This window comes from Rhinoraja longicauda, chromosome 40 (assembly GCF_053455715.1).
Source record: "Rhinoraja longicauda isolate Sanriku21f chromosome 40, sRhiLon1.1, whole genome shotgun sequence".
NCBI classification, from domain to species: domain Eukaryota; kingdom Metazoa; phylum Chordata; class Chondrichthyes; order Rajiformes; family Arhynchobatidae; genus Rhinoraja; species Rhinoraja longicauda.
Genome location: NC_135992.1, coordinates 16015953 through 16028442, shown reverse-complemented (window position 1 = coordinate 16028442; position 12490 = coordinate 16015953). Strand labels below are relative to the sequence as shown.

General features: G+C 46.3%; 1 protein-coding gene across 1 annotated transcript in view; it reads left to right on the top strand.

Annotated features, from left to right (window-relative positions):
* The window catches only part of pold1 (polymerase (DNA directed), delta 1, catalytic subunit), a 118675-nt gene that overhangs the window by 78370 nt on the left and 27815 nt on the right, over window positions 1-12490 (top strand). The window contains exons 21-22 of the mRNA XM_078430704.1: window positions 2013-2165; window positions 9926-10028. Coding sequence (XP_078286830.1) covers window positions 2013-2165; window positions 9926-10028 — 256 coding nt within the window. The remainder of the gene's footprint in view (window positions 1-2012; window positions 2166-9925; window positions 10029-12490) is intronic.

Sequence of the window (12490 nt, the reverse complement as noted above, 5' to 3'; positions counted from 1 at the left end):
AGTAGGGTCTCCTCAGTCTGAAAAAGGGGATCTCGACCCGAAACGTCACCCATTCCTTCTCTCCAGAGATGCTGCCTGACCCCCTGAGTTACTCCAGCATTTTGTGTCTACCTTCTGAATCTTGAGTGCTGTGTCTGTTCAGAGGAGTGAAGCATTTGCTCCAAGCAAGATCTCTAAGCAATTAGTTCCACCCTTATCTCACTAGAGACATGAATCCACACGGCCAGTTGGTAAAGATTTTACCAACACCAAGTGCAGCTGAAGCAGACACTCCACTTGGTTCCAAAGCTTGAAGATGCTTGCTGCTCCAGAAGTTTAGAAAGTTAACCCTACAGTACATACAAACATAAACTAGAGGAAAAGCATCTCCTATCCCTCTTGGGTAGCTTACAACCCAACGGTATGAACAGTCCGCCAATACCTGTTGGATCTCCTGGTTGCTAATCATTTCAACTCAACTCCCTTTTCTATTGCAATACAAACCTTTCTGCCCTGGACCTCCTTGAGTGCTAGAGTGAGGCCGTGTGGATTCATGTCTCTAATGAGATAACGGTGGAACTAATTGTAATGTAATTGTAATGGGATGTAATGTTGATATTGTACAGGGCATTGGTGAGGCCGAATCTGGAGTATGGTGTGCAGTTCTGGTCGCCAAATTATAGGAAGGATGTCGACAAAATGGAGAGGGTACAGAGGAGATTTACTAGAATGTTGCCTGGGTTTCAGCACTTAGGCTACAGAGAGAGGTTGAACAGGTTGGGTCTTTATTCTTTGGAGCGTAGAAGGTTGAGGGAGGACTTGATAGAGGTTTTTAAAATTATGAGAGGGACGGACAGAGTTGACGTGGGTAGGCTTTTCCCTTTGAGAGTGGGGAAGATTCCAACAAGGGGACATAGCTTCAGAATTGAGGGACAAAGGTTTAGGGGTAACATGAGGGGGAACTTCTTTACTCAGAGGGTTGTGGCTGTATGGAATGGGCTTCCGGTGGAAGTGGTGGAGGCTGGCTCGATTTTATTATTTAAGAGTAAATTGGATAGGTATATGGATAGGAGGGGATTGGAGGGTTATGGTCTGAGTGCAGGTAGATGAGACTAGGTCAGGGAGAATGGTCGGCGTGGACTGGTAGGGCCGGACAGGCCTGTTTCCATGCTGTAGTTGTTATATGTAATAGCACATGTTATATGTTATATGTAATTGCTTGGAGATCTTGCTTGAAGCAAATGCTTCGCTCCTCTGAGCAGACACTGCACTCAAGATTCAGAAGGTAGACACAAAATGCTGGAGTAACTCAGCGGGTCAGGCAGCATCTCTGGAGAGAAGGAATGGGTGACGTTTCGGGTCGAGACCCTTCTTCAGACTGAGGAGAACCTACTCAAACTGGAGGAACGGCACCTCATTTTTTATTTGGGTAGCTTACAACCCAACAGAATGAACATTGAATTCTCAAATGTAGATAGCTAACATCTGCTAGTCAATCCCCTCTCGCCTGTGTCCACCCATCACTAGCTAGGCTTTATCATGCTGCCACCTCTTCCAAGTTCTCTCCCCCCAGCTTCATTCAGTCTGAACAAGGGTCCCAACCCGAAACATTGCCTGCCCATTCCCTCCACAGATGCTGCCTGACCGGTGAGTTTTTTGGAAAGTCCTTGTACTTGAGAGCAGTGTCTGGCCCATGGGGTTTGTGCTGTTGCTTTGTATTCAAGAGAGAGTTGGATATAGCTCTAAGGGCTAATGGAATCAAGGGGTATGGGGAGAAAGCAGGAACGGGGTACTGATTGTGGATGATCAACCAAGATCATATTTGAATGGTGGTGCTGGCTCGAGGGGCCGAATGGCCTACTCCACCTATTTTCTATGTTTATTCTAACCTTGCCATCGTAGCCATTGCTAATGATGGGGACCTTCTATAGCTCGCTGAAGGTCAGGTGTAGGCTGGGCATGTAGAATGGGCAAGTGGTGATAAACAAGCTGCCGAACAAAACCTCAGTGATTCCACCTGTATCACCCACCAGGGACCCCCAAGGAGCAGTGGAACACGCCAAGGACGTGATCTCTGATTTGCTGTGTAACCGGATTGACACCTCGCAGCTGGTGATTACCAAGGAGCTGACGCGGGCAGCCGATGAGTACTCGGCGAAGCAGGCCCACGTGGAGCTGGCAGAAAGGTAGGAACGCATTCATCTCCATCTGCCTTTCTCTGCACTTCAAGTTCCCTTGTGGCTGATCAGTGTACCTGGCATCTGGTTTCATGCACATTGGCAGGTTTTTAGTTCAGTTTAGAGATACAGCGTGGAAACAGGCCCTTCGGCCCACCGAGTCCACGCCAACCTGCAATCCCCGTACACTAACACTATCCTACACACAGTTTACAATTTTAACCAAGCCAATTAACCTACAAACCTGTACGTCTTTGGAGTGTGGGAGGAATCCGGAGATCCCGGAGAAAACCCACGTAGGTCACGGGGAGAACGTACAAACTCTGTACAGACAGCACCCATGGTCTGGATCGAACTCGGGTCTCTGGCGCTGTAAGATAGCAACCCTACCGCTGTGCCACCATGCCGCCCATTCTCCAGAACCTTGCTCGAACGCCGTTATTCATGCATGAGGTTATGTGGTAAGTGTGCGCAGGTTATTGGGAATACAGGCCAATCCAGTTCTGTTCACTCCTGATGCCCTTCCAGGAGTATTTCCCGTGTGGATCGCTGAATAACAGTTATGGTGCAGGTCTGCTCTGCTGCTGTTATCTGTGTCTAGCAGTGGTGAAGGCTTTAGATTGTGCCCTCAGAGATGAGATCAGAAAACTTAGCAAAAGACAAAGTACTGGAGGAACTCAGCGGGTCAGGCAGCATCTTTGGAGGGAATGGGCAGATGTCATTTCAGGTCAGGACTGTTCTTCAGAATAATTGCTGAGTCAGTGTAAAGAAGGGTCCCAACCTGAAACATCTGTCCATTCAAGAACATCTGTCCATTCAGTGTAAAGAAGGGTCCCAACCTGAAACATCTGTCCATTCCCTCCACAGATGCTGTCTGATCCACTGAGTTCCTCCAGCACTTTGTATTTTGCTCAAAATTCCAGCATCTGCAATTCCTTGTGTCTCCTTCTCCTTATTCCTTGTACCACTGCAACCCACAATGAGGCCACATGCAAACTCGAGGATCAGCTCCCCAGATTCTGCTTGGGTAGCTTAACCCAACCGTATGAACGTTGAATTCTCCAATTCTAGATAACTTGTACCTATTTCTCCCCTCCCCCTTCACTTCCACCTTCATTCCTTCCTCTAGCTTCACAATTCAGCTCTGGCCTTTCATCTGCCTTTCAAAACCCTCCTCGCCTGTATCTATCTACTACCCTCCAGGCTTTTCCCTGCCCCTCTTCTCTTCCAGCTTTCTCTCCGCTCCCTCCACCCACACCACCACAAGCGGTCTGAAGAAAGGTCCCAACCTGAAACACCCTCCAAGGATGGCACGGTGGCGCAGCGGTAGAGTTGCTGCCTTACAGCACTTGCAGCGCCGGAGACCCGGGTTCCATCCCAACTACGGGTGCTGTCTGTAGGGAGTTTGTACGTTCTCCTGCGTGTTTTTTCTCCGAGATCTTTGGCTTCCTCCCACACTCCAAAGATGTACAGGTTTGTAGGTTCATTGGCTTGGGTTTGTATAACTTTGTATACGTGTAACTTGTCCCTAGTGTGTGTAGGCTTGTGTTAATGTGCAGGGATCGGTGGTCGGTGAGGACTCGGTGGGCCAAAGGATCTGTTTCCATGCTGTGTCTTTAAACTAAACTAAACTAAATAATATAGCCTGGTCTGCCGAGTTACTGCAGCACTTTGTCTTTTTTTTAAATATATAAATCCAAGTTGTTTTGTGTAGTTTTAAGAAGGAATGGCACTCACTTTCCAAACACCCCCTCCGTAAAACTCCCAATGCCCAGGGATAAATGACAAAACCATATTTCAAATAAAGTTGTCATTCGTGGCGTACCTGTACAAATAAGAGCTCAATTGTCAACTGCTCGTCATTACGATGATGGGAACTGTTATCTTCTTTGAAGAGTGTCCATTATGAGGAGATGTGATGAAATAATTACCAGTGTTTCACATCGAGTCACTGTCAGCTTCAGATATCACGTCAAATTATTGAAGTATTATTTTTTAATCAGACACGACCAGACTTTGTCAGCGGCACTTTACCAGGGCAGGAATATTGCATTTGGAAACTCATTTTATTTAGTTTCCAGCGACTTGCCAGAATCGTTGACCTGTATCTCTCAGGAAATGCAGAAATAGCAGCTTGGGGCTCGGTCACACAGCAGCTGCAAGACCAGAAGCCGTTGCGCAAAAATAAAAAAAGTTGCTTTGAGATTAAATTGCTTAGATTTCCTGTGACCAAAGCAACCTTTGTTTTTTTTTTAATGTTAACAGTAGAGTGGGAGAAGAGTCAGTAACCCGTCAGGTCTGCAACAAGAAAGATTTATATTTCTGTCACGCCATCAAACTAGGCTTGCTTTCTTTGCAACGCCGGGGGTTGAGGGGAGACCTGATGGAAGTGTATATCATGATGGTGGGGTAGACAGTCAGAAACTTTTTCTCCAGAGGGGAAATGTCAAAGATTGGAGGGCATAGATTTAAGGATGGAGGGGTAAGAAGATGGAAGGGCATGTGCTGGGTTTTGTTTACACAGAGTGGTGGTGGAGGCTTTTGGATAGACAGGGAATGGAGAGATATAGACAATGGACAATAGGTGCAGGAGGAGGCCATTCGGCCCTTCGAGCCAGCACCGCCATTCAATGTGATCATGGCTGATCATTCTCAATCAGTACCCCGTTCCTGCCTTCTCCCCATACCCTCTGACTCCGCTATCCTTAAGAGCTCTATCTAGCTCTCTCTTGAATGCATTCAGAGAATTGGCCTCCACTGCCTTCTGAGGCAGAGAATTCCACAGATTCACAACTCTCTGACTGAAAATGTTTTTCCTCATCTCCCTTCTAAATGGCCTACCCCTTATTCTTAAACTGTGGCCCCTTGTTCTGGACTCCCCCAACATTGGGAACATGTTTCCTGCCTCTAACGTGTCCAACCCCTTAATAATCTTATACGTTTCGATAAGATCTCCTACGTTTCGATATGGATCACATGCTGGCAGAGGAGATTAGTTTAACTTGGCATCTTGTTTGGCATTATTGTGGGCCGAAGGGCCTGTTCCAGTGCTGTATCTCTAAACCATCGCAAATTGTACCACACACAATCTCCAATAATATTCCTGACTTTAATATGTATCTTCAATCTGTCGGTGCTGTGCCAAAATTCAGGAACGCTGCTGGGATCCCGTGGATAAGCTGGAAGGTGTGAATGCTATATTTCACTGGCTGTGTGGGGCTTGCAGGAGAGAGCAGAGATGGTTTACCTGTGCACCATCACTTGCCTATTTGTAAGGAAGGCAAAGAAAGAACAAGCAAATTGGGATTAACAAAACAGGCAATGCTGACTTTAGAATTTAGAGATACAGCGTGGAAACAGGCCCTTCAGCCCAATGCTGACCAGCAATGACCCTGTACACTAACACTATCCTAAACACGAGGGAAAACTTACAGAAGCTAATTAACCGACAAACCTGCCTGTCTTTGGAATGTGGGAGGAAACCGGAGCACCCGGAGAAAACCTACATGGTCACAGGGAGAATGCACAAAATCTGTACAGACAACACCCGTAGTCAGGATCGAACCTGGGTCTCTGGCGCTGTAAGGCAGCAACTCTACCGCTGCGCCACTGCCACCATATATTGATGACCCAATGTGATTTACATGTTGGGTGAATGGGCAAATGTATGGCAGATGCACTTTAATGTAGGTAAATGCAAGGCTTTTCATTTATTTTCTAAAAACACTGCCAAATTACCCATGTAGGAAGGAACTGCAGATGCTGAATTGCATTGAAGATAGACATAAAATGCTGGAGTAACTCAGTGGGTCAGGCAGCATCTCTGGAGAAAAGGAAGAGGTGACGGGGTTGGGTCTGAATGAAGAAGAGTCTCGACCCAAAACATCACCCATTCCCTCTCTCCAGAGATGCTGCCTGTCCCGCTGAGTTACTCCAGCATTTCGTGTCTATCTTCTGAATGGTGAAAGTTTGGAGAGGTGAATGGTGAGATACCCACCTGCTTTAGGAAGACTGCTATTGATTCGATCTGCATTCACTGGAGTTGAGCAGAATGAGAGGGAAGTCTGATGGAGACTGGATGAAGGTAGGCTGATCCCAACAGTTGGGGAGTGCAGAACCAAGGGTTACAGGCATGTGGAACCAAGATCGGGAGAACATTGTTCATCTCCGGAGTGATGAACCTGTCAAACCTTCCACCACAGAAGTCACTGAAAGCCAGATCATTGAATGTGTAGGAAGGAACTGCAGATGTTAGTTTACATCGAAGAATACGCTTAAGAAATGAGCTGACATGTTTCTTAGTGCCAAGGGGATCGAAGGATAAGGGGGTGGAAGTATTGAATCATTGAATTGAATTGAATAAATGTTATTAGCTAAGTATGTACACATACAAGGAAATAGAGTAGGTTATTGAAGTCAATGATAAACTAAAAGACGTACAGGTATGTAGGTTAATTGACTGGGTAAATGTAAAAATTGTCCCTAGTGTGTGTAGGATGGTGATAATAGTGTTAGTGTGCGGGGATCACTGGGCGGCGCGGACTTGGTGGGCCGAAAAGGCCTGTTTCCACGCTGTATCTGAAATATGAAATATGAAATAATAATATGAAATAAAATAAATATAATATAATATGAAATAAATAAATATGAAAAAAAAAAAAAAAAAGAACTAAAATAGGTGTGAACAGGAGGCTAGGGACAAATGGCAAACACCTACTTTCAATCTTTCTAAATGTTCTGCATTGTGTGCCGGGTATATTTTAAGAAAGGCACCATTTCCTAACCAAAAGTTCAAATAGAATAGTGTTGCATCTTTGGTGTTGGTCGTGTTGCTGGTCCACAGTTGCAGCTTGGTCGTTCGTGTTGCTGATCCACAGTCCACAGAGGTACATGTGCCCCACACCCAAGGGCAGAGTGTGCTCTTGTAAGCGCTCGACTGAACATAGAGGCCGAAAGGCATATAAAAAGGGGTGCAGAGGTTACACTTGGTTGGCAGGCTAGCCTGTTCTCGCCGCCTTCACAGCACAGCATATGTCCGATGCAGGTGCCTCGTCTTATTTTAGAATTCATCAGACCCACGTAAAGGATTGTGGGACTTTCCTTTGCACAGTTGTGGCTTCTTTGTGGGTAGTGGGTAATCTTTGTAATCAAGACTTGTTTATTTTTAGTCGGTCGGCGACGTTTAGATTTGTTCTCTTTTCTATTGTACTCGCATAATCCCAAGATGTTTCTTTCATATTCATCATAGGCAAGATTCCTTTTAACATGTTTTCTTGTGTAATCAATCGTGATTGGAAGGAGGAATCATGATCTTGGAAGAATATTGGTTTTGCTCTTTGTTTCAATATAATGCCGCCTTTCCTGAAAATTCTGCGGCTTGCCAGCTTTGTAGAATGACAGTTGAGTGACTGTTCTTCATGTACACACTGCGTGTACACTTGCGTGTGGGTGTGCGTGTGCAAGTGGATAGGCCCGGGAATATTAATCTGGTCAGATTCTTAAATTAATCCTATTCCTCTTGCACACATTTCCATGTGTAAATTGTCATTCATTAGAAATGTGAGGAGAAAATGAACCTTCCAACTTACGATCATAAAGTGATGCCTGTTGTGTCAAATCCTCCTGCTCGCACTCTCCATCGGCTTGTATGCTGTTCATTAGAGATGGGGACAGAATTAGGCCATTTTGCCCATCGTCTACTCTGCCATTCAATCATGGCTGATCTATCTTTCCCTCTTAACCCCATTCTCCTGCCTTCTCCCTATAACCCTGACATTTGTATTAATCAAGAATTTATGTATCTTTGTCTTCAAAATATTCATTGGCTTGGCCTCCGCAGCCTGGGTCCCCGTCCCCCCCCTCTCCTGACATCAGTCTGAAGAAGCGTCTCGACCAGAAACGTCACCCATTCCTTTTCTCCAGAGATGCTGCCTGACCTGCTGAGTCACTCCAGCATGTTGTGACCACCATACGTAGTTTCACAAGCAATCACATTGAACGGAATCTTGCTCAAAATAAATTTGGAAAAAGTTACACCTTGCAAGGCTACTGTTGTGAACTATGTAAAGAACCTTTGTCAGCTGACAAGGTGCCATGTAAATGTAAATATTGAAGACAAGAAAGTAAGCTTTATTGTTTTGGTACTCATCTTTTCATGGAACTTTGTATTGCATTTATAAACTCCAACTGAGTGTAAGTATCATCGGGAGCGTTGTTACAAATCATCATGTCTGATTTCAATTCTGTGCCTTTAAACCAATAAACTGCTGCTACTCACGGTGAAAACGATAGTGTTGTCTTTGGAGATGCAACCGTGCTGACCTGCTCTGGGCCCCCATGTATAAGTGGTTCAGGGTGTGACATGCTTCATTGAAACTCAATTTAAATGGTTGAGGGTGGAGTGAAGAAGTAGAAGAAAATGTATTTGGTTTCCGCACTACCTAATTAACGGAACTGAAGTGCTAATGGTGACTGTGAAAGCTGAAAGGAGATGCGTGGGGCGAGTGTTTTACGCAGAATGACAGGTGTCAGGAGCGCGCTGCTGTGGGTGGCAGATATGAATGTGGCATTTATCAGGCTTTTAGGTCAGCACGTGGGTTTACAGGGAGTGGAGGGACATGGATCATGTGCAGACAGATCAGATTGGTTTACTTTGGCATGACGTTTGGCACAGACATTGTGGGCCAAGGTGCTTGTTGCTGTGATGTTCCCTTATATGTTCTTTGTTAAAATACAGAGCTCCCATTATATTCCAGAGGTGTTAGAACCATGGAGCTCTATCGCACTGAAACAGGCCCCTCAGCCCACCTTGTCCATGCAAGTCACCGAGGATTTATGATCACATGATCATTACGGGCCCCTAAATGTAAAAGTGTTCACATGAGAGGGCCACAATCTGTCAGCTGTTCTCTGGAAACCCCATCTAACCGCTCTGTGGAAGTGCCTTCACCATAAGGACTGAAGCACCCAGCATTAAGAAGACTTGTGCTACACCGATCAGCCAAGGTATTATGACCGGATGAGCCAAAACATTATGACCACCTGCCTAATATGCTGTTGGTCCTCCGTGTGCAGCCCCATACGCAGCAGGGTGCGATGCACTGTGTATTGTGACACATTCCTCCCGTGACCACCATTAACATTTTCTGTGACGTGCCACAGTCGACCTTCTGTCGGTTCGGGCCAGACGGGATAGCCTTCGTTGCCCTCGCGCATCGATGAGCCTTAGGCGCCCAACACCCTGCCTGTCGCCGGTTTGTGGTTTGTCCCTCCTCGGACCACTGTCGGTCGGTACTCACCACTCCTGACCGGGAGCACCCCACAAGCCCTGCCGTTTCAGAGATGCTCTGACCCAGTCGTCTGGCCATAACAATTTGGCCCCTTGTCAAAGTTGCTCAGGTCTTTGCTCCTGCCCATTTCTCCTGCATCCAACACATTAACTTCAAGAACTGACTGTTCACTTGCTGCCTAATATATCCCACCCCTTGACAGGTGCCATTGTAACAAGATAATCAATGTTATTCACTTCGCCTGTCAGTGGTCATAATGTTTTGGCTGATCGGTGTAAGTGCCAACTTTCTCAGTGACGGCCACATGCTAAGGGTGCTCTTCCCACACTCGAGATGGATGGGTGGGTGGGGTCATTATCAGGATCACTGGATAACAGGATTACAGTGTGTAAATTAGAAATGTGAATGATTTAATTGGCATTATTGTTAATAATCCATTTCTCTGACTGTTTTGTTCCATTTCTTGTTGCTGGCATACAGGATGCGAAAGCGGGATGCCGGGAGTGCTCCCAACCTTGGAGACAGAGTTCCCTACGTAATCATCAGTGCTGCAAAAGGTGCGGCGGCCTACATGAAGTCGGAGGTAGCGACGTTTTCAGTTTGCTTGCTTACTTGTTCCGGGACGGCACGGTGGCACAGCAGTAAAGTTGTTTACCTCACAGCATCAGAGACCCGGGTTTGATCCTGACTACGGGTGCTGTCTGTATACAGTTTGTACGTTCTCCCCGGCACCTGCATGGGTTTTCTCCGGTTTCCTCCCACACTCCAAAGACGTACAGAATTGTAGGCTAATTGGCTTGTTAACGTTGAAAATTGTCCCCAGTGTGTAGGATAGTGCTAGTGTAAGGTGTGCATGGACTCGGTGGGCCGAAGGGCCTGCTTCCACACTGTTTCTCGAAACTAAACTGTCAGGCAACACCAAATGCACATTCTAGTTTTTTGTTAAACAACACAATGTGCTGGAGTAACTCAGCAGGTCAGGCAGCACCTCCAGAGAACGTGGATAGGCCACGTTTTGGGTTGGGACCCTTCTTCAGACTGTAGCGGTGAGAAGAAAGCTGGAAGAGAGGAGCTTTCTGTCCCACCTCTGCAATCAGTCTGAAGAAGGGTCCTGACCCAAAACGCCATCTAACCGTGTTCTCCAGAGATGCTGCCTGACCTGCTGACTTCATCCAGCATCTTGTGCCATTCTTTGCAAGCAAGCATCTGCGGCTCTTTGTTTCTGCCTATTCCACTTCCTCTGTAACCTGATCTTGAACATACCTATTGTAACATCACAGCATGAGAGAATCCAGGATTTTAATCTGTGACAGAAACAAATAATCTTTCCATTTATCGTTTCTCATGACTTCCGCACATTCTACAGCACCTTAAATTAATTATTTTTTTAAGCTGCAAATGCTGAAAGTCCAAAATAAGAACAGAAAATGTTGGCAGTGTGTAGCGTTTCTCCATGGAAGAAATGGTGAATGCTTCAAGTTGAGGCCACCGAGTCGGAGCTGGGAAAATGGAGAAGGGAGTGTGGAGTTTGTGGAGGGTGTGAGAGGGATGGAGTCGGAGCTGGGAAAATGGAGAAGGGAGTGTGGAGTTTGTGGAGGGTGTGAGAGGGATGGAGTCGGAGCTGGGAAAGTGGTGAAGGAAGGTTTGGCGGGTTATGGACAAGTGGAACTAGGGTAGCTGGGACATTGTTGGCCGGTGTGGGCGAACTGGGCGGAAGGGCCTGTTTCCACACTGTATCACTGTATGACTCTATGACTAAGTGTGACGTTTGCAGAGGGGGTGAGAGGGATGGATTGGACGGAGGATATTTGTGAAAGAAGGAGACAGACAAAACGTTTGTGCATCTTAGGACTTGCTGTTGTGTGAAGTGTGTGTGTGAATGGCATACAACAAGCTCCCACACAGGGTAATGAACCCGTGACCAGATCCTGGTTTTAAACAGCTGTCGATGAGGGATGTGTGTGCCAGTCAGTGTGCAGGTGAAAGATTTGTTTCTTACTGCTCTCCCCCCTCAGTGGCAGCAGGACCTTCAACAGTCAGGTTCTTTAGGATGCTCAGAGGTTGTGAAAAGCGAGATCAAATAGATTCTTTTTCTACCGTTGTCAAATCATGGATTCGCTAACATGATAATGCAATGTGGACGGAAGGGCTTAGATGATGCTGATGAAGTAACTTAGAATTATTGCTGCACATCCGGCGACTGGTGCACATTGCCACATTGCCCAAGTTTGTAGAGTAGACACAGAGTCCAAAATCCAGCCTGTCCTTTGACAATACACTTATACCCTGGAGAAACACATAGGTTTAAGGTGAAGGGGAAACGATGTAATAGGAATCTGAGGGGTAACTTTTTCACACAAAGGGTGGTGGGTGTATGGAACGAGCTGCCAGAGGAGGTAGTTGAGGCTGGGACTATCCCAACATTGAAGAAACAGTTAGACAGGTACATGGATAGGACAGATATGGACCAAACGCGGGCAGGTGGGACTAGTGTAGATGGGACATGTTGGCCAGTGTGGGCAAGTTGGGCCGAAGGGCCTGTTTCCACGCTGTATCACTCTATGACTCTAGAGACATAAAATGCTGGAGTAACTCAGCCGGTCAGGCAGCATCTCTGGAGAAAAGGACATAGAAAGGGTATAAGAAAAGGGAAAGTATAAACCAGCATCTGCAGTTCCTTCCTACACACTTGTTGACTTTCTTCCACCTGGATCCATCCAGATGAGGGATTATAGGTCCAGTACACTGAACTTTGTAGATGGTGAGTGGTTTTGTGTTTGGGAGATATAGTGCTCCATCTGGTATACACAGCCTTTGCACTATTCTCGTGCCCTTAATATATGCAATAGAGTCATCGTGCTGTGCAGCATGGAAACAGGCCTTTCGGCCCAACTTGTCCATGCCGACCAAATTGGCATATTGGGCTAGTCCCGTTTGCCTGCGTTTGTCCCATATCCCTCACTTTTGAAATTGCTAATGGTATCCACTTTTATAGCTTCCTCTAGCACCTGATTCCTGATACAAACTGCCTTCTGAATGAAAAGG